This window comes from Macadamia integrifolia, chromosome 6 (genome assembly GCF_013358625.1).
Source record: "Macadamia integrifolia cultivar HAES 741 chromosome 6, SCU_Mint_v3, whole genome shotgun sequence".
Taxonomy (NCBI): Eukaryota; Viridiplantae; Streptophyta; class Magnoliopsida; order Proteales; family Proteaceae; genus Macadamia; species Macadamia integrifolia.
The window spans coordinates 12479476-12504248 of NC_056562.1; the positions used below are offsets into that span (position 1 = coordinate 12479476).

The window sequence follows — 24773 nt, forward strand, 5'->3', positions numbered from 1 at the left end:
TAATGTTTGAGTACGTAGTCTCCATGGTGGCATAAGTGAAAATGCATGACATAATACATAAGTTACTTTATTTTCTTCTGATTAATACTATGCTAGGTTCATTCAGCTCGTCTGATGGACTGTAGGATGTGAAATTGTGAATACACTAATGCAGTACCTAGTCATTATTTCATATCTGAAGATGGTAAACTTTGTCAATTTTTTGCAAACTTGGACTGTTGATCCTTTAGATTTTGTTCACCGGTGATTTTTTCCCAATTGGTACACCAATTGAATGGTACTCACCGTTAGGGGTAGAGATCATTGGGGATAATGGCACTGATGATCCTGATTACGGATGATGGGGATCAAAGAGCTAAAGAGGAAAGGAGAAACTAATGAAAACAGTAGTGATAGCTGATATGTCTCTGTAAGGGCTAGTTTCTTTTCAGTTTATTCTTTAAAGGTTGGATATAAAGGACATATGTAGGAGGTGGTTGCTTTTAAGTAGCGATGCAATCTGTTCGAGAGAGTTTTCAATCTTACCCAGCATGGTTGTTGCATTAGCTTAGTAAATCAGTATTTGACTCATATGAGCAAGTAAGATTTCAGTGAAATTTCTGAGTAGGATTTGCTCCAAGTAATAGTAGGATCTCAAGTAATAAAGATGTACATAAATATATATATATATATATATATATCATACTACTATATAAAAGTACGTACTCCTTGTCTTTGGTATACTTTTTCAAAATGACCAAAAAACCATTTACATGTACCAAAAAAAATTCCCAAATGACCAAAAAACACCCGAAAAAATCCCCAAATGACCAAAATCCCCTCAAAATTGAATATGAAACAAATATCATAGTAAACTCTCTATAATTCTTTCTCTCTCTCTCTCTCTCTCTCTCTCTAAACGTGGAGGAGAAAGGGGGAGAGTAGAGTATTAAAAAGGCATATAATTACAAATCTTAAACCCATTCATTCTCTCACCCCTAAAAATGGAAGATAAATCAAATAATAATAATAAACTCTATAATTCTCACTCTCTCCCTCTCTAATCGTGGAGGAGAAAGGGGGAGAGTGGAGAGAGAAATAGAGAGAATTATGGTGAATGGGGATGGAATGAACAATTATAGAGAGAGATATACCAACAAAAAAAGAAGTTAATAATAATAAACTCTCCATAATTCTCTCTCTCTCTCTCTCTCTAAACGTGTAGGAGAAAGGAGAGAGTACTAATTAATTATAATTATTAATTAATTAAATGTTAAAAAGGATTAAAAAAAGGCATATAATATTCCTCTCTCTCTCTCAACGTGGAGGAGAAAGGGGGAGAGTGGAGTATTAAAAAAGGCATATAATTATAATTATTAACTATTAAAAAATCATATAATTATAAACCAAACAAATGTACTATTATTCCTCCTTAAATCTCTCTCTCTCTCTCACTCATCGTCTTTGGAAAAAACGTGGAGCACAATGGGGGGAGATTCTCCATAAAGACAATAAATAATTATGGAGACATTAAAAAGGTAAGTATGGAGAGAGATATACCAAAAAAAAAAAAAAATGGCTCCTAAAATCTCTCCTTCCATTCCTTACAAAATCTAAACGTTGAGGAAGGAGTATATTCGCTCTATAATTCTCTTTCTCTCACTCATCTCTCTAAATGTGGAGGAGAGAGGGGTGGAGTAATCATTAATTATAATTATTACATATTAAAGGGATAAAAAAAATAAACACAAAATTATAATATGGAGAATTATGAAGAGATTTATTGCGCTATTATAATTATAAACCAAACAAATGCACTATTTTTCCTCCTTAAATTTGTCTCTCTCACTCATCCTTTTTGGAAAAAACATTGAGCACAATGGGGGGAAATTCTCCAGAGAATTATGGAGAATAGGGAGGGAATAAATAATTATGGAGATATTAAAAAGGTAAATATGTTGAGAGATATACCAAAAAAAAGAAAAAAACGGCTCCTAAAATCTCTCCTTCCATCCCTTACAAAATCTAAACGTGGAGGAAGGGGTATTTTCTCTCTATAATTATCTTTCTCTCACTCATCTCTCTGAACATGGAGGAGAAAGGGGTGGAGTAATCATTAATTAAAATTATTATGTATTAAAGGGATAAAAAAATAGCGACAAAATTATAGTCACATAATTATGGATAGATTTATTGCATAAAAACGGTATCTTTCAATCAACTTTCATCGACTTTACAAGTTTTTATGCAATAGAATCCTTCCTTATATATACCACAGAGAGGACAAAAAATCAACTACAATATCCCACGATTTCTCAATTTTCTGTCTTTTACAACAATAGTTTAGAATATTTCAAATTCCTATTTCTTTTTCTATTACAGTAGCACAAAAGTTCTCAACTTCAGCTTCTTTTTTTCTCGGATCACTGGCACTGCATTTCTCAATTTTAGATACTCCACATCCACAAGGTAGTATAATTCATTTAATCTACAAGATAGAACTCAGGTGGAGAAGTTATTGCACTATATTATGGAAAAATCTCCAGAGGATGCAGAAAGCAAGCATGTTTTCACGTACATCTCTTTGACTTGATCAGAGATTAGTTTTTTCTTAATCAGTCACCATGGTTTGTAATATTATGGTTTATTAGTATTATTGTTATATGCTATGAGAGAATTATTTGTGAAATTGATGCCATTCTCAAGACCTCCGTAAAGGAAGATGAGACATATGTTTTTTATGTTTCATGTTCCCATCTCCTTTCTATTATGGGAATTGCATTATTTAGTCTGTGGATTTTCTCTCTTGTGTTCAGAATAATTAGGTTTAATTTTTTTTTTAGAAAATACAAACTTTAAAAAATCAGCTCACCAAGCTTTTCAGAACTTCAAATGAATTGACCCAATAATCTTGTCTTAAGAAAATGTTTAATTAGGAGACTACCACCATGTGCATTTGCACATGTATTTTTACTAGTATATATATATATATATATATATATATAAATTTAAGAATTGGTTCAAATCTTAATAAGACTTTGAATAATGGAGTTCTATATTTAGGGAATCCTTCAAGCAATTGTTTTTCAATTGCCTATCTATGAAATTCAGACTTTGCAGCTAAACTCTCACCCTTGTTGATTCATGATTTGAAGGTATCTTCAACTTCTAGGTGGATTGTAAAGTTCCATCTCCTTTTTCTGTTCTCTGTCTTTCATCAGCCAGTAAAGACATTAACTGCTTCCAGCTTCTAGTTTAGCTGACCTCCCACAAATCATCTGATGAATTATTTGATTGCTGTAGGAAACCAGAAAACACTGAAGAACACTATAGAATACTTATGATCCTTCATTGGATCTCAATTTTATTTTATTTGTCCAACTCTCCATAAACATATGAATGTGGAGGTGAAACACTGGAAGAGACCACAGTTCTTTTTTACCTTCTCAACTCAAATGGTTTGGTTTCCTCCTATTTTCACAGTCCATATCCAAGACCATGATCTCCTTCCTAAGTCCTTGATAAAGGGAGGTTAAATTGAACTGCTTCTTACAAATGGCTTGATTTCTTCCACTCCCATATTGAAGACCCTACTGGCCTACTTCTCTTTATGAACAATGAAATTTGAGATTGAGGGGAAGATCTAAACTTTTGTTGGATTGGTCATTACTAGTTGATACTAATGGTGGTTCAGTTTCCTCCAATTCTCTTCCTATTGTAGGTACCCTTGTTATGATATTGGTTAAAATTATAGAAGGCAAGAACTACTATATAAAAACAGAAACCAAATTGGATCGGGTTTTGGTTTATGGTTGGTTCTGAATTGAATCAAACCGAACCATGAATACGAAGCTGAACCGTTTGTTCTGAATCGAAATGATCTTACTATGGGAGAGATGGCAAGTAAGTATTATTAGAGGATCAAGCCTGGGCGCTACTTCAGCCCAGCAATTAACTGTCAAATTCATTCGAACAGAAAGAATATGAAAGCAGATGAAAATCTCAAATAAATACCTGTATGATTCCAAGAGTCCAACCTAGGACCAGATGTTTTGGTCCAACCAGTCGAGTCAGAATGGTTAAACCGCATCTGATCATCCAATTCTTGCATTCTAGACCACATAATTCTTTGGGAAAATTACATGATTATCCATTTTTGGATTTCACGAAACTATGTATCTATGTTCCAGTTAATAAAAATATAAAAAAATCAAGTTTAGATTTACAAAACTATCCAAAATAATATACATCCTCACTAAAAAAAACATTTTTTTTCTCCTTTCCTTACCAAGCTACGAAGGCTGCAAACCTATTGGCCTGCTTGGGATCGAGTGCCAAAAGCATAATAACCTTACCAAGAGCCCCCTCTTGGTGGTCTCCATTAAGGTTGTTGGTGACATTGGTGAAAGAATCAACCACATAAATTTTATCAGTAAGAAGGCACAGGTAAATCTTCAATATAGGGTAGAAAAGAATTTACCTTTTTCCTCTCCACAAACCTCTCTATTTGTTTGAAACTCACAAAGCAAAGTATTCTCTCTCTACTTAATAAAGTGGGTTTGTGTGGAGGTCCAAACGACTTCCATGATTGCTGCACCCCATCCTTTGCTCCACCCCACAATTGGTATATGTTTATCTTCTTTTTTTCTTTTTTCAAACTTTATTGGCAACGATCAAGAAAAAAATGGTTCCTGATAAGCTTGCTGAACTTTGGTCACTCCACTCCAAGCAGGCCAAGAGGTGTGGCTTAATTTCTTTTTTTCCTGAACGATATGAGAGTCGTTACTGGTTTCGGATCTTGAATTCTTTCCTTCAAAGCTCCTTGAAGATGAGATATTGGAGGACATTGAACCACTTCCAAGTTTCAAGTTCGTAAAATTACAAGAAAATTATGATGATGATTCAGTATCCACCAATTCTCACGTTCAAAACCCGTGTTACATTCTTGTAATAAACCACTAAATGTGGAAGTGGAAGTGGAAGTAGAGTTGGAAATCAAGCAAGAGTTGAACGATGGAAACAATCTAGTCTTCTTCTCCAGTTCAATATATCACTGAGACCCTTGAAGGTGAGACATTGGAGGAAACCAAACCATTCATGAACAGATTACTGAAATTAAAAAGGTTTAGTTTTCTCCAATTCTCACATTCAAGTCCCACAAAGAGAAACGAAACAATTTCAAGAGTTATGCTCATCAAAAAAGGCAAGAACTTCTATTTATAGACGGATTTGGCATTCACTCTTGTTGGAAAGCAAATATTATATAAAACGGTTACAACATGTGAAGGGCATTGCCATTTCCATTTGCCAAAACCAATTTCTTTTCTTATTAAAGCTTATCATACTTTTGCTGTGCTCTGTGAGTACTGAGTTGGAGTTACACATACTTGCACCTAAAACTGTTACATATGATCAGGGTGAGAGGGTTCTCTTGGCCGGCAGCTTGGAAAGAAACTTCCAATCTGTCATATATGTACATTCCTTCCCACCCCATCGGCCATACCCCACTTCCACCCCAAACCACCCCCCCAAAAAAAAAAGTGGGGGGTGGGGGGGGAAAGAAGGCTCCTGGTCTCCTTGGTCATGCGCCTTGACAGAGAGGGTGGCGAAATAACACTCACTCAAGTGAAACCTAAAAGACCCAATCCTAGTGATGCCCATATGCACGTAGGCATTCTCTTCCCCAAAAAAATTGTGTAAAGAAACCTTTCTCCACATTTTGTTAGACCCACAATAATAATAAAACTGAGAAACCCAAGGACCATGAGATCTTAGCAAGGGTTTAAGTAACTAAGTTTGGAGATGCAAAGAATATTTTAGATGACCTAAAAACAATGCTATGAAGGTGTGAAGTATGGAGATTAGTTGACTAATTATAATACTTGGATCTTGAGATTTGTTTGATCCATAGGAAAGGAAAATATACTATATTAGAAAACAAGTTTCACTTTTTTTTTATTATTATTTTTTGAAATGTTAAATTTCCAAAGAATAGAAAGTTGGTGTCTTCTTTACCGATATATAATTGCATCAATAGAGGCCTTAGACTGCATTCTTTTTCACAATAAACCATGCATAAAAAAAAATTTACGAAATAAGTTTCGAGAGGGTATTCTGCACTGCCTGAATGCAGTTTCGGGCGAATGAGGGAACCCTCATTCAAATCTGATCATATGAATGAGAGCATTTACGATATTTCACTTCCTCACATGAACAATGACATGTGAGAAGATGTGCAATTTCAATTTTGGGCTGACAGTGTGCAAATTTTTTGCCCATTTCATCAATACAAACTGACTTTTCATATTTTTTTTATATTAAAAAAATAAGAATAATAAATATATTCTTGAATCACTTCTTTAGAAACTAGATAATAGAAACTACTATGAGATATTATTTAAGTTGGATGATATGAGACGAAATGCATCTGTTATCTCTATGATCCAAATCCAACAAAGCACCAATGGCAGATCTCCACTCAAAAAAAAAAAAAAAATCTCCACCCTTACATTTATTTTATTTTTTACATAAAAAGAGAGACATTTTATTACAAGTGACAGAGATGAAGGGACTCATCCAATCCATGGAACAGCAGCTACTTTGTATGGTGGTTGATGCTCCACCCAGAGTGTGACACGATTACAGCAATTCCCAGTATAAGCTGGATCGTCTATGTATCTTGATACCACTTTCACTGATGGGTACTGTCTTTCTATCATAGTCTTGGCTACCAGTGCTGATCTTCCCACCAGTTCTGGCCATGATATCTTTTGATCTACAAAACATTTTAACAATTTCAAAACATAATCAATGGAGTCAAATTGTAACTTGAATCAATATTTTTTGTATATAAACTGAGAGGAAAAACAATGGTTATTATTATTTTTTGTATATAAATTAAATAAAATGGTTATTATTATTATTTTTTTCTTTAATAAGAAATCTCTTGAATTTATTCGATTTTATGATTCTGGTTCAAAGGTAAACCTCAGTTACATGCGATCATAACTAACCCATGTCACGAAAAGACTCAAACAGAAGACTTCTGCTAACATACGGTGTACGGAGCTACACTTAAGGTTATCTTAAAAAAAGAAAATTGAACATACATGCATTAACCTAATTACCTTTAGGAATGATTCCGCGAAAATGACAATCATCAGCATAGCATTTGCAATCCCAGCATGGCTCGACTCTGCAATGATAACATGGAGGACCAGGCATTCTTTTCAAAACCAATTCTATCGTTTTGTCTATGGTGATTTTTCCCTTGCAATTTTAAAGTTGATGGAGAACTGTATTTATAATGATTAGCAGGTATGAAAACCAACAATTATGGAAAGATATTTTGAAGAGTTACCATATCTCTTCACAAAAAAATAGAATGATTGACTACAAAATCAGTTTTTCTTTTTAAGGCCATATTCTGATATTTGTAATCAGAGAGGGTGTCTCGCCTAGCCAGATATGCATCCACAAGAATAGGGCTGGAGAATATTTTTTTAATAATGATTTTACATATGCACACTTTCATGATTTCATCTTTAAATTTCAATTTTACCAAAAAAAAAATATATATATATATATATATCTTTAAATTTTAATTTAAATGGGTCTCACTCCTTTTATGTTAATTAGTGTCATATCTCCCCACATATGGGAGGAAAACACCTATTTTCTTTATATTAGACAGCTGGTTTCTTTATTATAAGAGTGTTTTTTTTTTTTTTTTTGGGATAAAAACTTTCTATAAGAGTTTCTTTTTCCTAAAACGAGATAGGATCCGCTACTCGTACAATCACCTGGTCGTACGAGTCAGCGATCAACACCTGTCCCACTTTCTTCCATTATAAGGATAAAGAGGGGTATATCTAAGAACAAAAAAGACAAGTGTTAGTGGCTGAATTTTACAACCAGGTGGTCGTACGAGCAGCGGATCCGTTTTCCCTAAAACAAGTCTTTTTCTATCCTCTTTTGATCCTTCAAATCTTTAGTTTCCTAGATCATTTTATAACGATAAGAGTATGGCGAGTTTAATTAAGATCATTGAAGGGCTCGTTTGGTAACTTTTTTGTTCAAAAAAGTAATTCTTTGACAAAATCATTTATTTGTGTTTCTTCATTATAAAATGATTTTATACTTTCACTTGGACGTTTGCTAAATCTGTTCCGAAACTGTTATCAGGATAGTTCCTAGAACAAAATAGTGTTCAGTAAAATCTGTTCTCAAGCACAGATTTTCAATAAGTCAATATTTACACAAATGTCATTACTCCCATTATGACCATAATATAATGTAATTGACACCACCGGTAATGGTTTCATGATAAAAAAAAGTTTGCAAAAATATTGTTACAATATAATCAAAGTTAGAATTATATATAACAATCCTGGAAGAAAAGTAAGGGTTTGAAAGCTTCTAGGCTTTTAGCAAGAAGCAAGGCATCACGGCATATTTCGGCCTCTGTAATGCCTTGGTTTTTGCTAAAAGCCTAGGCTCCTAGGTTTCTTGAACTTAGTCATCTTCTCATACTGCCCAGCTCTCATTGGTCTTTGAATTGAGTGAACTGGACTCTAGTCTGAACTTCTCTTTCTATTATTGATGACATGCGGACTTTGGAATTAGGTTTTGTCACTATCAAATTCTGTTACATTCCTACGAGTCATAATAGGGAAGCTCACCCCTTGCCTTTAGGTGCTCTGAAATTCTCTTTATCTGGAACTTGGTGGCTCTCCCACCCAACTTTCCTTGTAAATATGATTTTTCTCAGTGGAAAGCTTAGTTCTTGTTAAAAAAAAAAAAAAAAAATGAGAGAGAGAGAAATTGTCATTTGTACATCAATTTTACCATTGATGTACAAATTTTTTTATTTGTCTAAATTTAATTTTCTTTTCTATAAAAAACAGTAACATAGTTAAATAAAGGGAGAAAAAACCCTATCAGTCTAATGATGCAAATGCTGGCACGCAGGCTAATGGGAGGGTTCACAGGAATATCTTTAGTGTATGGAGTGAGGAGGCAACGTGGTTTTTTACGCCCACTTGTGTCTAGGTATTGGCAACACTAATACTGGTATTCTTTTTCCCGTAAGTAAATCATCTTCTATATTTATTACACAAGTTGAAGCATATACCTGACCTAAAAAAAGACCCCAAGGGTCTAGTAGAGTTGGCAAGGGGCCTTTGCCTCAGGAAACATGTGATTCTGAGTTCTATTCCTCTTATCTCTTTGGGGCCATTCACATGGGGGTATTTAATACTCTTCACTACTTTTGGTGAAAGTTTAATGGTTCTCATTGAACCCCTGTATGACCCTTTCCATGCGATTGTAGGAGAATCCACAAGACGATACCCATCGTTACACAAAAAATAAAAAGAAGAAGAAATCCCTTATGCTTTAAAGGGGGAAAAAAGAGAGGCATGCATACGTATATACGTACAAACACACAGATACATACATACACATATACACACACTTTCTCTCTTCACATAAAATTATGCACTTCCATATTTCTCAGTCAAAAGGAAGAAACGAGGCGCACACACACAATTCACAAAAGATTATGCACTTCTATATTGCTTAGGAAAAGTAGAAGAAGAAGAAAAGAGAGGAGAAAACCTAACATTAGCAAAAAGCAACATAATACCTAATTTCAAGGTTTCAACATAAGAGCTGCTGTCAAGTAAAGAAATAATGCCTAATTTCAAGGTTTCAACATAAGAGCTGCTGTCAAGTAAAGAACCCATGCTAGTAAGGCAGATGTCGTGATAGTCTTTGCTTGCATCTTTCCTTCATCCTTCCTCAAAGCGATAGCTTCATAAATTGGCCAACAATTTATCACTACAAAACTAGATATGAACAACTGCACAAATACTTCCCCAATGTTCCCATATATGAAAAATCCTGCTAGTCCTTTTAGTAATGAGATCAAGTTGATAATGGCAGCTGTTGTTAGTGGTACAAACAAGGGTGATTCAACTCCAAACTCGAAAATCCCTTGCTCATATCGCTTACTTTGTTCGTCGTCAATCACTTTGCTGGTCACATTAAATCCAAATGCAGAGATGCCAATTGATTTAAGAAAGAAATCAGTGGATCCCAATAGGTAAGATGAGATTCCCCTTATCATCCACATTCTTTGATTGTTCCACCACATTTGAATTGTTCCTCCTGCTAGTAAGAAATCTAGTAGATCTTGTACATAGGCTCCCAAGAAAAGGAACATGTACATGTAGAACCAAGGGTTTGATACCTGTTCATTGGGTTTGTTATCCACTTTAGAGTTCATCATAAAATTCTTAGTCAATATGTCTTCACTATAACATATAGTTCCTTAATTTTAGAACTATGTCAATAAAATAAAAGAAAAATCTGGTGGTTGTTTCTTCTTCTTCTTTTTTTTTTTTTTAACTCTTTTAAGTATAATACACATTCTACCCCTAAATGAAAAAAAAAAAGTGTGCAATACAATTTTTCTATAAAAAATTTTAGAATGGGAGAGAGATAGGTATGCCACCGGCATATAGTAAGCTAGGGAACACCTCCAATGGGGACGTTGGATGAGGTACCATACAAGAAGGGTAGGGGTCATTTCAAAAGGGGGAAGTGAGAGAGAGAGAGAGAGAGAGAGAGAGAGAGAGAGAGAGAGAGGGTGCTAGCTTACAGTATATCGACAGTATACCCAACATTTTCTCAAAATTTCATACTAACCTCAAAATCTGACTAGTCATGAAAGGGCCGGTCTTTGGCATGCATAAAGCTAGGGTTGGGCATCAAACTGCGGTTAGGCCCTTAACTTGTTAGCCTAGGATTCAGATCCTGTCCAGCCATGCTGGAAGTCCTGTACTCATCCAATGACTGGAAGGATCTAGGCACATACTCCAAGGTCCTCTTAATCATTGGATGCACACTGGGTATCCCAGTGGCTGGAGAGATCTGGATCCATCAACCAAGCCTAATCCAGGTTTTCTTTTGAATTTGGATGTGGGTGTGCTTGGTAAACCCGCTAAAGTACCCCCCTAATTTTATTATAATGGGGCAGGTCCAACCCGACCCATTGGGGCTCAAACTTTTTAATTCCTACCCAATGTAAGATGAGTGAACACTATTACATACCTCGGGAAACATGAAGACACGATTGATGAGAGCTAGCTGCGGAACAAAGGCATAGAATGTGACTGGAAAGGACCAAATGGGCCAGAATGCCAAATGAGCATAAGAAAGGCCTGCTAGTAAGCCCATTGACCTGATACCAAAGGTAAGTGGGCTGTACTTGGAGAAGGCCACTTCTAATAGGCCCACAGACCACCTCTTGATCTGGCCCAAGACTTCACTGAGGCTGATGGGTACATCCCCAAGGAAAGCTGCTCTCACAGGATGACAGAACACTGATTTCCAGCCTTCACAGTGCAGTCGATAACCTGTGAAGTAGTCCTCGACCAAGGATCCGTATCTGAACCCCATCTGTGCATTTTAGAAGAACAAACTCATTACCTTGCTATAATATACACACATCAAAAGCTTAAGTAATATTATTGATGGCAATAATTAACCTTACCTTGATGCCCCAGTTGGTCTGATTCTCATAGTTGCAACTTGCCACATTGTGAGCCAATGTTAAAACCGCTTCAGACCGAACTGGCTTGTTCACGACATGGTCCGGGTTTAATTCTTGGATCTCAGGAGATAATACTGATGAAGGCGATCCAAAAAAAGACCGTCGACGAAAATAGCATCCTGTGCCAACATAGTTAGGACCGGCTAGCCCATTCATCCCTTGTGGATTAATTTGGAACAAACGCTTCATTTCACCACCGTAGATATCATGCTTGTTGATCCCATGGAAGAGTTGAGGGAATTGAACAAAAGCTAGTTTCGACCCGAATGCAGGATCCGAGAGATAGCATAGCGCCCGAAGAGGAGTTTTCGGATCATTTGAATACATATCACAGTCTAAGGTTAAAAGTATGGGTGCATTTGTCATGGCAGCTGAAACCCGAAGCTTTAACACAAACAACAATTAGTAATTAGGCTGCAGTTGGTAATCATTCAGTTTCAAAAACGATGTTTCGTGTTAAAAACATAATTTTTAGTTTCTGTGACAAAATGCAGTTAAAAAAAAAAAAATTGGTGTTTGGTGCACTTGTTTCAAGAACGATTACCTTAGTTTTCACTTTTTTTTTTTTTTTTTTTTTTTTTGGTATTTGAAACGAAACGGAAATGACGTAACAAGGTTTTGTCGTTCAATCATTTTGTGTTTCTAGCTTTCTTTCCTTTTTTGTTCCAGAAAAATGGAAAAACATCAAATTGACACCAAACACTTTATTTCATTTTTTTTTTCTCATATAATAGAAAAACGGTACAAACATTTCTGGATGACTACCAAACGCGGGCTTACTTTTTTTTTTTTTTTTTTTAATCAATAAAATTATTAAATGTGGCAATTAGTGCACGATCGACCCATCAACCCAGACCACTCAACCCTTTCTTCTAACAATTTTGGTTTGGGTCTGATTAAATTAGGGAGAGGGGTCCCCATGACGAGAGGAATTTGATATCACATATTGAGAGGAAAATACTATTCCTCACATGTTGCCTCTCTTTTGTTGGGAGCTTCCATTTTTTAAAATATGTGAACTAACACTTTTACCCTTGTTACTAGAATCGGTTTCGATTTCAATCTCAATATTGAAATGGATAAACTATTTCACTATTTCAGACAAAATTGATTTTAATTACTCATAAATAAGTTTAGAAAAAAATCATACCAAACATCATCATTTCAATTTATGATCAAAACAACCCCAAGAAAACAGTCTTCATTCATAGGACACCTTCAGCCCTAAGAGTACTGCCCTGATTTTATACCAGTGAATGGAATGAAGATGTCTCCTTAGCAATTCTATATTTGGAAATTATAATCTATTCCTTCTCCTTTTAACCTTGATGTCAAGGTTTTGACTCTGGTTCAGCCAGGGAAGAGGAGTTCCAACCGGCCCGAACCAAACCTGAAGTCCTACAAATTATTGCCACCAGTGCCCACTTGATTATTATGAAAGACGAAAAAAGATTCAGCGAAGAGATGCTTACTAGGACGTTTAGGGCACCAGCTTTAAAATGGTGGGGAGAGGCTTTGTTCTTCTGTCTGGTAACATACACAAGGTTTGGCATTTCATGGTCCCTCGTGTCCTTATCTCTTCCATTCTCTAACAAAACCTGCACTTCATCATCCATTGTCAACAAAGAATGATTATTATGATAGATCTAACCATTTACCACAGGCCCACAACATAGGATCCCTCAGACAAACCTGAATCACCGTTGGATGATCATGACGGGTAAATCTAGCGGTCCATTTATTGAAGGCATCACTCTCTGCTACACTGGCAATGTACTCATCAGGAACACGCCCTCTATCCATTACATTCTCAACCTTAGCTTTCATGGTTTCATATATAGTCTGCAACCACAAAGAAGCAATAATTGACCAACTACACGCAAGCAATTTCATCAAAGTGCTGGCAACGCCATAAGGATGTCAAAGATTCGGGTGGAGTTGTTGTCTTATTTTTTTCAACCCTAGCTAGGGCCACAAACAACCACATCTAATCCGTGTAATAGATAGTCACTTCAAGACTTATTGTTAACATATCATGCCTTTGGACTAGTGTAGCTATACTTGAGGTGTATAACATGGATCGACATAAATGAAATGTAAAGTGCTTTAAAGAGAAGTTTTCGAAAGGATCAAGAGATCTACTCTCCCCACCCCTTTAATGACCCATATGGGCCATGGTGAATAGATTATCATTTACTATATATGTGATACAAATAGATGAACCATCCATAGAAACCCTATTTCCAGATCCGTCCATAAAACCATTTTCCTAAAAGAAATAACTGATTGACCAGTCTAGAGACCTTTACCAAATCTCAGTCTAAATGGATTGCCATGGCGTATTCTACATTCCATATTCATAATCCAAAATGGGTAAATTTCAATCTTACCACTAAGAATCTAATAAGATTTAAATCGATTAATTTCATGTGAAGAAGAGAGAGGCAAGAGTTATGGTTTCAAAACTTGGATCTGGATCGACAAAATCGTTCAAACCGATTTGAAATTGATCCATCACAATCCGTGACCGAGCTAGGGGTAATCTAATGGAGCCGGCTACGTACCCAGATGCGATCCGATCCAATACACGTGCACACCTATATCAGTCGAGATACGCCTGGATCGGATTGGCAAAATCGTCCGGATCAGTATCCGAGACTAGTTGGGGACACCTACCCATTTTTTTTTAAAAAGAAATTGTAATTTTTGGACAGGTATCATGCCCTATCAATCCAAACCGGGTTATATTTTCTTAATTTCCACCGATCTAACCTGATTTTAGGTGTGTCAACCAGTCGGGATGGGCCGATCTTGGTTGGGCCTAGTCAGGCTCGGCTAAATTCTAGGGCAGCATCTTGAACGTCTGTTTAATTAAACGGGCTTTAGTTAGGGTGGATAAAGTATGATTTATAATCGGATCGATCGGTCTAGGGCTATAATCGGGTTAACATAAATAGGCCTTAATCGGGCCTTAGCTAGGCTACGAATTTGTTTATCCCTAAACATGCATTATTCGGGCCCTAAATGGGCCTTCCCAACGTCGATGTAATAGTCGAAGTACTCAAGCTGACAAGTTTATTCCAATGAAAGTATAGTTTTGCCTCAGGCATATCCTGCAAATTCACCATTAATTCACCACCACAATTACATCAATGTCATTTTTAAATTTAATTTTCTATTGTTAAAGATGCTTGTTCATCGATCAACCCCTTGTTCATCTTGAAAATTGGAGCAAATCCACTTGAGAAAATCCACTTGGAGTTTTGCTTTAATTTCAATTTTATTGGTGGAAAAATGTGGATTTCAAGTAGTATTAAAAAGGTCAGGCTAAATCGGGCTTAAAGGAATCGGTTCATATCAGGCTTGTAAATGTATCGGGCCAGTCGAGTGTCCGTCAGGCTAGATGGCTATACTGTGTATTACCTATTTATAAACATGCTAGGCTCAAACTTGACAAATTTATTAATCATCCGATCCTAGTTGAGCTATAAATGTGTCGAGGTGGATCGAATCTATTGATTCCACCCCTAGGTGATTTTGACTGAGCTGGATTGATATTGAATCGGTATCTTTCGATACCGAGCCGATCCAATACCCGAGTCTTGAAACCTTGCACAGAGGTCCGTTATGATGTATAAAGAAAGAAATATAAGTCACAGCTGTAATAGAAAAGTCTAAGTAAGGATTCTTCTCCCAATTCCCAATGAGATATGCTTTTGTCAGAGAAAGCGACTGAAGCCTGATTATTCAAAGCTCCAACTTATACTGAACCTAATCTTCTAAGTTTTAACATATAATATCCTGGCTATAACTATATTTTTCTACTCCGCACGCCAAAATGGAACCAGACCACACTAAATATTATATGTGAAAATATAGAAGAGTAAGTTGCACATTTCCAGATACTGTTCTCTTTGCCTATAATCTAAGGAAGAAAGAAAACCATCTGGTACGTAGCAAGACGTAGCGAGTACAGAAAAATTGTACTTCTCCAATGTACTTTCATTGGCCTATGGGCTGATATGTATCTACCCAGCATGGTAGCATGTTCTTGCCTAGAGATTAACATGAATCCATACTAAGAGCCCGATTGGTATCATTTAAAAAAAATGTTTTCATCGTTTTTTCATTTCAATAGAACAGAAAAAAAAAACGAAATCATCGATATAGCTTTTTCTTATTATTATTAATTTTTTTACTTCTTTTTAATTTAGCTATTGTCCTAGATTGTAGCTATATTACAACCAAGTACCTACAACCTTGACTGGCAACCAAAAAAATAGAATAATTACTTTCCCTTAGGGTTCACAAATCCCCTCTTAAGTTTCTGTATTTTTCAAAACGCCCACTAGGGTTCCAAAATATTAGGTTGCCACAGCAATCGGGGCAACAGCTAAATTTCGTCCGATGGATCACAATCAAGATCAATCACTAGCAAAATTGCCACTTCATCTTTTCACATGGTACAAATAATTATTAAACCAATATTATATGAATGTGGCATTGGTGCAGTGAGTGTGTGAGCTCCTTGGAATGTGTATCTAGATGCTCCCGATTGCCAAATGCTAACTGCACTAATGCAATGGTTGTAGAAAATGTGAACTCGTTTTTTGTGGACTATAGAATAAATAGCCAAACCATGATCTAACCTAATTGTGAAGAAAGAAAATTTGTGAACCAAAGATAATTCATTAACCTATCAATATTATTGTTTTTAGGGAAGTTAATATGGATAACAAGATTAGATGAAAATAGGAACAGCTAGTGAGCTCTCTCCTCAATTATGTATGGAGTTGACGGTCTGGCGGTTGAGTAACCCATTTATTTATTTATTTTATTATTGAGACATGAATGAATCGATATTAATCATGAATCTATAAAAATAAAAAAAATAAAAGAAAAGAAAGAAAACCAACATAATATAAAAATATTGAGATAAGGTAAAAGCTCATACCTTCATCTTCTCAGTCTCGGTGCAGCTGTGGCTGGACTTAAGATAAGCATCAGGACACCTCTCTTCTATCCTATGCTCCTTACAGAAAGGTAACCAGTGGCTAGCAAACTTGGAAGCTTCCATGAAAGCAAACAGAGTAAGCTCCGAGCCCCCATCATCTGAAACGTAGACGGAAAGCTTCTCGACCGGATAATCATAAGCCATCACCGACAGAGCAGTGTTCACTACGTTTATTGGTGGCTCTTTGTATGGGTCAGCTGTACATATAAATATGTCCAACGCCGGAAAATCCCTCTCCTTCACAAAACTAAGGAGGTTCTCCGGGAACTCCCCGTGGCGGCCTGGACACATCCGGAAGGATTGAGTGGTGACCCACATGAAGGCGAGGGCGGCATCAGCGAGCAGAAAGGTGAGAGAGAAGCAGAAGGTTAGGAAGGAAGTGAAGTGGAGGAGAGCGAGTGAATGATGATAGAAGAGTGCTAATATGGCACACGTATAGATTAAACCAAATGAACGGTTTAAAAAAGTACGACGAAAGGGCTCAAGAGTGTTAAGAGGAGGAGAGATGGTTGTGTTCATCTTGCTTGTGCTTCCCATCTCTTGCACTCGCAGTACCACTAGTCTTTTGAGTTCTTCACCGCTGGAAGACCGCCCCAAAGTACTCCTTATTTATGGGCACAATTGAGAGGGAGGACTTAATTGCTTCACACGTGTGAGAATGGCATATCCCAAACTCAAAAAGGATCTTGGTTCAATTCTTTTTTGGAACTAATAATGATAGAATATAGAAAACTCAAAACTGATTGAAAAATGTAATCGCAATGGTTCGTGTCCAGATCTAGGATTGAGACAAGGAGCTTTGGTTCGATCTGATTGTGGATTTATGGAAAGTAAAGATGTAAGTTTGGCCATGTGAGCCCGAAGCTTGAATGAGGCTTGGGTTGGATTTTTTAACCCTTAAGCAGGTTAGGGTTAGATTTTTCATGCCTGAAGCCAATGCTAGGCCGAGCTAGACTGAGCTTTGGGCTAAGTTTGGCCTATCCCTGAATTAGGCTATACTGTAAATTTACTTGTGAATGAATATGTATTTAAAAATGTGTTTAATATACTGACACGAGGCAAATGGATTTTTGTTTCCTTTTCTTCTCTTACAGCTGGTGAATTGACTTTGACATAAGAATAATTCTAACTATGAAATAAGATTTTTTTTTTTTGGTAAAAAGGATAATTTTAAAGTATTAGGGTAAACTAGGGCCAACTTAGCCTTGATTGGCAAAGTAGAGTTAGGGTCAATCAGGACCACCCTGGTCTAGCCTGGCCAGACCAATGGGCTTAAGATGGATTGAGCCCAATAGAATTGGGCTTGGTTGAGGTTTTTAGGCTCGGAGTCAGGACTAGGGCGAGCCTCAGCCAAACTAAGCGGATCCAAGGTTGAGAAATTTGGTTCTTTTCGAGACCCAATTGATCCACAATTTAATGCATTAAAAAGACAGATTGTGGATACAGTGGAAATGTATTGGGTCCTCATCTAGTCGTCAAAGAGCTTGGTTTGGTTCAGTTCAATTTGACATTGAATTAAAAAATAATAATTAGAAAAAAAAATTGAAAGAACAAAACCTTAAAGTTATAAAGTTAAAGAATATTTATTTGGACCATGATTTTAGTTGACGGTATCAGGGGTTTTTTTTTTTTTTTTTAAACTAAATAAGAAAAAAAAAATTGCTACTTGACGACTCTATTAAGATGATAAGTCTTATAGTCAATTTATATAGAACTTATCTCAATGGTTTTGTCACTTGATGTAATACAACAACCTATTGCAGAAGAACTTTATAAACAAACTATATCACTAACACTTGGTGGTGTTGAATTGTGCCACCGGTCATTTTTCTTATGATAGTAATTATCCCTTGTGGTGCTTTACGAATCGACTTTCTAGATTTCAGATAATTATTGGATTCATTTACTAGGACATGCCGGGACAGAATTTGATTGACTCAATCAACTTCTATTTTAGTATAAAAAAAATATTATTTAGAAAGAAAATGAAATCAAACAAAAGAGAAAATTATAAAGAGTGGGATCTGAGGCTTGTTCCACTACTGAATTGGCTTCTGGCATGCTGCTTTGATGTGGATCTTCTGGGAGATCAAGGCTTCCTATGCAGTTCGTCATCACTACAAAGAGGTTTTCCACTTTTCTTTTCTCTCATTATCTCCTCAATTAATATTGCCTGCCTTCATCATTAGGCTGCAGGTTTTGGGTCCTTTATAGCTCTCACTAGGATAGGTCCATCAGCTCTGACTCCATTTTATCATTTAGGTCATTTCTTGTTATCCAACAAATTATTTTTTTTTCGTGATTATTTAGGGCAAGATTTGACAAATTGGTATTGAAAACAATTCAATTAAAAAAACTAATTTTTTGACTATTTTACCTTTAATCATTATTGATTGATCGATATGCTATCAATTAAGAATCAAGATTGATCATGAACGATTCCGATTCAATTCTAGCTAATTCGATCTAATTACTCAAATCAAGATTTAGGGTAGTGTAGGTGAGGCTTTCAACTTGTAATTTTATATTACATTTGTTGAATTTGTTTTCTTTTTATGTGTCCATAGCCTCTAATTTCATCTCACATCATTCTCATTGGATTTATATTTATTTATAGGAAAGATTAGACATACGACCAAAATACTTAACATGTGTCATCCTCTTTTTTCCGTTTTCAAACACCCTTTATTTTCTTCGGTCTAGTCCTGTGATTATTGCTTGTTGTTTATATTGTTCTTGAAATGATTTGTTTTGGACTTAGTGATTCATGTGAATGGTCAAATAAACATAAAATAAGATTGAAGTGACACCTAATCACTAAGATATCTAGCTAACTGTGACTTTTTGAGAGCACGGTTGTCCTACTGGATCAACCATCAGTTGATGAGAACGTGACAAAGAAGTTAAAAGAAATGAGATGCCCAATGCAAAAGATATCAATACTCAGCGGTGGCTGAAGCCTGTCGGGGCATCTCGCATGCATGCCCTTTGTGGATGGTTGTATTTTTGGGGGAGGTGGTGTGTGGTGTGTGGTGTGTGGTGTGGGGGTTGTCCTCTTTCATGTTTTGTTTAGCAGTGGTGAGGGATTCTTTGGTCTCCCTTTCTTCTATCTCTTTCCTCTTTTCTTTCTTTTGTGTCTAGGGTTTTCTATTTTCGAATAATAATAATAATAATAATTATTATTATTATTATTTCAAGGGTGGGACAAAGGTTACAACAAGGGGTGGGTTTTAGGAGAGAGAGGTTTGTTTGTGTCCATTGTTAATAAAAATGTATAAACACATGTTCATCCAAGTGTTGGCTGATAGAAAATAAATACGGAACGATTCATGAAGATCGATAAGCATGTACAACAAACACTATAAAATACACGTTTTAGGTATACCTGAATCCATGGTTGAAGAATAAGAACTCCTCAATGTCTTCTTGTATGCTCCTTGTACAACACGATTAATGTTGGTCTGGTCTACCCTCTTTCCCTTTTACTTTTGGTCGTTAGCTTCACTTAATGGGTCAGTGATAACTATATATAGAGGTGAGGGTAGGGACCAGCCCTACAATAAAATTAGGGTTTCCTCCCCGTTAAGGAAACAATACCTTAGGTCAACACATAGTAATAAATATTTCATACCATTAAGGAGTGCTAATAGAATCCAATATCTCCATAGAGATCACTTACCAATAATATTGGATTCTTTCTGCTTACTCCATCTTTAGTCAACACCACTAAGTCGGTTTTGGAAACAAATATTTGACTATGCTAGCCCACCTAATAAGAAATCTTACAATCTCCCACTTAGGCAGCATATGTCATAAGTTTTAGATTTTAAAATTTATTTAAAACGACTCTTCGATTTAGATAAACTGAATGTAGTCACAAAAAAAATAGTGTCGAATGGAGTGCACCTTAAACCAAATGCCTTGGTCCGAATGAGAATTACAAACACCCAACCGTATTGATCATCACATCTAAAGCGATATGAGACCACACACGTCAAAGTGCTCATAACATCACTGACTTGGGCTGAGCAGTATGAAAGTGTGGTATGGAAATAACATGCTATAGCGATCATCATGTCTATTTCCAAATTGGTCTTAGCTCGAAAACCAAATGAGCCATATGAGACAGATACCGAAGGTCTCATTAACTACAAGCGTCTCCCAAACGCTTAAGCTTCAATCAAAGAAGTTCATTGGGACTAGGTCCGGATGTCCCACAACACTAGCACTAAACCTCAATCAAACGAGGCTTTACTAGCGATTGGATGTATGTGTATTGACTGGAACCTCAGATACCGAATGATGTAAATACAGCACATATAACCTCAATTTTCTGTAGGAGACAAATAGATAAGTGTATACACATAAACAAATGGCCATAATAAAAATGCATATATATTCTTGAGAACAATAATAATGCATCATATATATAAAATAAAATTGAAAGTCAAATACAAACATATTGAGCAAAACTCCCACTAATAAAATGCATCAAAAGAACTAACAAGTCCCATATTAGTGACATGCTCTTGAAAGACTTTTGGAGTCAAGCCCATAGTAAGAGGATCTGCAATCATGTTTTCTGTAGCAATCTGCTCCATTGTAATCTGTGACTCTTGAACTTTCTCTCTGACAAAAAAATACTTAATGTCAATGTGTTTAAAGCCTGAAGTAATTTTACTGTTATGAGAGAAACATACCACAGCGGAGTTGTCACAAAACATTCTCAATGGTTTAGATATAGAGTCAACAATCTGTAGCCCTGAGATAAAATTCCTTAACCATAAAGCTTGAACAGTGGCTTCATAACAGGCCACATACTCAGCTTGCATAGTAGAAAATGCAGTGAGTGTCTGCTTGACACTCTTCCAAGATATAGCCCCACCTGCCATCACAAAAACATATCCAGAAGTAGACTTGAGGTCATCTAAACATCCAGCAAAATCTACGTCAGTGTAATCGACTACATCAAGTGAATCGGTTCTTCTATAAGTAAGCATAAAATCCTTAGTGCCCTACAAATATCTCATGACTTTCTTAGCAGCTACCCATTGCGCTTCACCAGGGTTGCTCAAATATCTCCCAAGTACACTAACAACATAGGCAATGTCAGGCCGTGTACAAACTTGAGCATACATCAAACTACCAACAGCAGATGCATAAGGTATGTTCTTCATCTGATTGCACTCCAATTCTGTTTGTGGACATTGAGACTTACCAAATTTGTCCCCTTTTACAACTGGAGCCTTACTAGGGGAACATGCTAACATATTAAACATTTTTAATATCCTCTCAATGTAACCTTTCTGAGACAAACCAAGAACACCACAAGACCTATCACGATGAATCTCAACGTCCAAAACATAAGAGGCCTCACTAAGATCCTTCATATCAAAGTGACTTGATAAAAACCATTTTGTCTCATGCAAAAGATCAACATTATTGCTGGCAAGAAGAATATCATCAACATAAAGCACAAGGAAAATGAACTTACTCCCACTGATCTTCAGATAAATACACTGGTCCACAAGATTTTCTTTGAAACCACAAGAAGTGATAACTTCATCGAATTTAAGATACCACTGTCTAGATGCTTGTTTCAAACCATAAATAGATTTCTTGAGTTTGCACACAAGGTGCTCTGTATCAGCTTGCCTGAAGCCAAGGGGTTGTTGCATGTAAACATCCTCTTTAAGATCTCCATTTAGGAAAGCTATTTTGACACCCATCTGATGAAGTTCCAAATCAAAATTTGCTACTAAAGCCATGATGATTCTGAAGGAATCTTTTGTCGAGACTGGTGAGAATGTTTCCTTGTAATCTATGCCCTCTCTCTGGCTGAATCATTTTGCTACAAGTCTGGCCTTGTAACGCTCAATTTCACCTTTAGAGTTCCGTTTGGTCTTAAAAATCCATTTACAACCAATCGGTCTGCATCCTTTTGGTAATTCAACCAAATTCCAAACATCATTAACAGACATAGAATTCAATTCATCTTGCATGGCAAACATCCACATTGATGAATTGGGATCATTGGCAGCCTGATCAAAACTGATTGGATCTGAATCCAAAGTAATATCAAACTCATGTTCTTGTAAATAAACAACATAGTCATCAGATATGGCAGGCTTACGAGTTCTCTCTGATTTCCTCAAGGGAACATCAGCAACAATAAGGTCCTGAATCTCATCAACAACAGGGGGTGTAGGCTCAACCACTATAGGTTGCACAGGTTCGTGAGTGGGGACATTCTCTTATTCAATGTGAGGCTGTAATACAGTAGACGGCAGTGTCACAGGCATAGGTACAAGAACACGTTCCTCCTCAAAAACAAAGTTACGTGGTTGAGCAGACTGAAAATCTAAATCATCCTCAAAGAAAACTGCCCGATTTGATTCCACTACTCTAGTAGAATGTGTAGGACAATAGAATCTATATCCTCTTGATCTTTCAGAATAACCGATAAAATGACCACTAATGGTCCTTGGATCAAGCTTCCTCATCTGAGGATTGTAAGGTCTCACCTCTGTAGCACATCCCCATATATGAAAATGAGATAAATTTGGCTTTTTACCAGTCCACAATTCATAGGGAGTTCTGGGAACAGACTTGAATTACTTATCATGCTTCTCACCATATCCATAAGGGTACGGTTTCTCCTTTCAGCCACCCCATTCTGCTCAGGTGAACCAGGCATAGTGTACTGAGCGTCAATACCACATTCTTGTAAGAATCTGGCAAATGGTCCAGGGTTACGCCCAGTTTCATCATATCTACCATAAAACTCTCCACCTCGATCAGATCTCACACTTTTTATCTTCTTTTCCCTTTTAAGTTCTACCTCTGCTTTAAAAACTTTGAAAGCATCTAAGGATTCAGATTTTTCTTCAATAAGGTAAATAAAACCAAAACGGGAAAAATCATTTATGAAAGTAATAAAATATTTGTATCCACCCATGGTAGTAGGAGTGAATGGACCACAAATATCAGTATGAATCAGCTCCAATGCTCCATCCTTCCTGGTTGCACCTTTCTTTTTAGCTCTAGTGTGTTTCCCCTTAATGCAATCAATACAAATTCCAAAATCTGAAAAATCCAATTGAGGAAGTGTACCATCCTTAATCAATCATTCTATCATTTGTTTAGAAATATGTCTTAAACATTTATGCCACAACATAGAAGAATTTTCATCCAATCTAGCACGTTTAGGATTTGTGACCACATAATTTATAACAGAAGAAATGTTGGCATATTTGGAAGAACTAATATCCAAATCAAATTTATAAAGACCATCACATAACAAGGCAGATCCAACCATAAGAGAACCAGAATAGAGAGTAAGCTTTCCATTGCCAATATTAAAAGTATAACCACAACTGTCAAGTTTAGATACCAAAACAAGTTTTCGTCTAAACGACGGTACATAAACCACATTATTCAAATTCAAAACAAAACCAGTGGATAAAAGTAATCTAACTACTCCTATAAATTCAACTTTGGTCTTCTCTCTATTTCCCATGTAGATCATCATCTCTCCCTCACTTGGTTTCCTCCTGCTTCTTAATTCCTGCAAACAATTAGTGATGTGAATAATTACTCCAGTATCAATCCACCACGAATCAGGAAAAACATCTACAAGATTGGATTCAAGACACACTAGAGCTAAAGATGTATCTTTCTTTTCAAGCCATTTCTTATAGCCATAGCAATCTGTCTTCATATGTCCATCATTTTTATAGAATAAACACTTTCCCTTAAAAGCCTTAGTCTTTGGTTTCAGATTCTGATCGATTTTCTGTTCTATTTTTCCTGATTTTTCTTGCTTGTTGCCTTTCCAATTTTTCTTGAATTTCTTCTTACCCCCATTATTGGAAACAAAATAAGCAGAATTAAAATTTTCCTTCTTCTTTATTTCCTCTTCCTATACCAATATGGAAGTCATGTCCTCAAGATTCCACTCCAATTTTTGTGCATTATAGGAGGTCTTAAGAGTATTAAACGATGATGGAAGTGATTGCATAATTTACCACACACGGAAAGAATCAGATATCTTCACTTCCATCTCGCCCAACATGGCAGTATAATTGGTCATTTTCATAATGTGATCACGTACTCCACTTGTGCCATCATATCGAGTGGATGAGAACCACTCTAAATATGTGG

At 36.3% G+C, this 24773-nt stretch overlaps 1 protein-coding gene across 1 annotated transcript; it reads right to left on the minus strand.

The window, feature by feature from the left end:
* Positions 1-9456: 9456 nt before the first annotated feature.
* LOC122081859 (cellulose synthase-like protein G2) lies at positions 9457-17172 on the minus strand. Its single transcript, XM_042649215.1, has 6 exons — positions 16551-17172; positions 13289-13438; positions 13069-13194; positions 11537-11980; positions 11095-11442; positions 9457-10231 (listed from the first exon to the last, which is right to left on the minus strand). Exons 1-6 carry the CDS (start codon positions 17145-17147, stop codon positions 9683-9685), a joined length of 2214 nt encoding a protein of 737 aa, XP_042505149.1. The 5' UTR covers positions 17148-17172; the 3' UTR covers positions 9457-9682.
* Positions 17173-24773: the final 7601 nt, after the last annotated feature.

Bases quoted from the DNA above. Each gene is read 5' to 3' on its own strand.
- LOC122081859 (XM_042649215.1), bottom strand. From the start codon at position 17,147: ATGGGAAGCACAAGCAAGATGAACACAACCATCTCTCCTCCTCTTAAC. The intron at 13,439-16,550 runs GTATGAGCTTTT...TTGTGGTTGCAG, and splicing joins CCGAGACTGAGAAGATGAAG to ACTATATATGAAACCATGAA. The intron at 10,232-11,094 runs GTATGTAATAGT...CCCAATGAACAG, and splicing joins GTGTCTTCATGTTTCCCGAG to GTATCAAACCCTTGGTTCTA.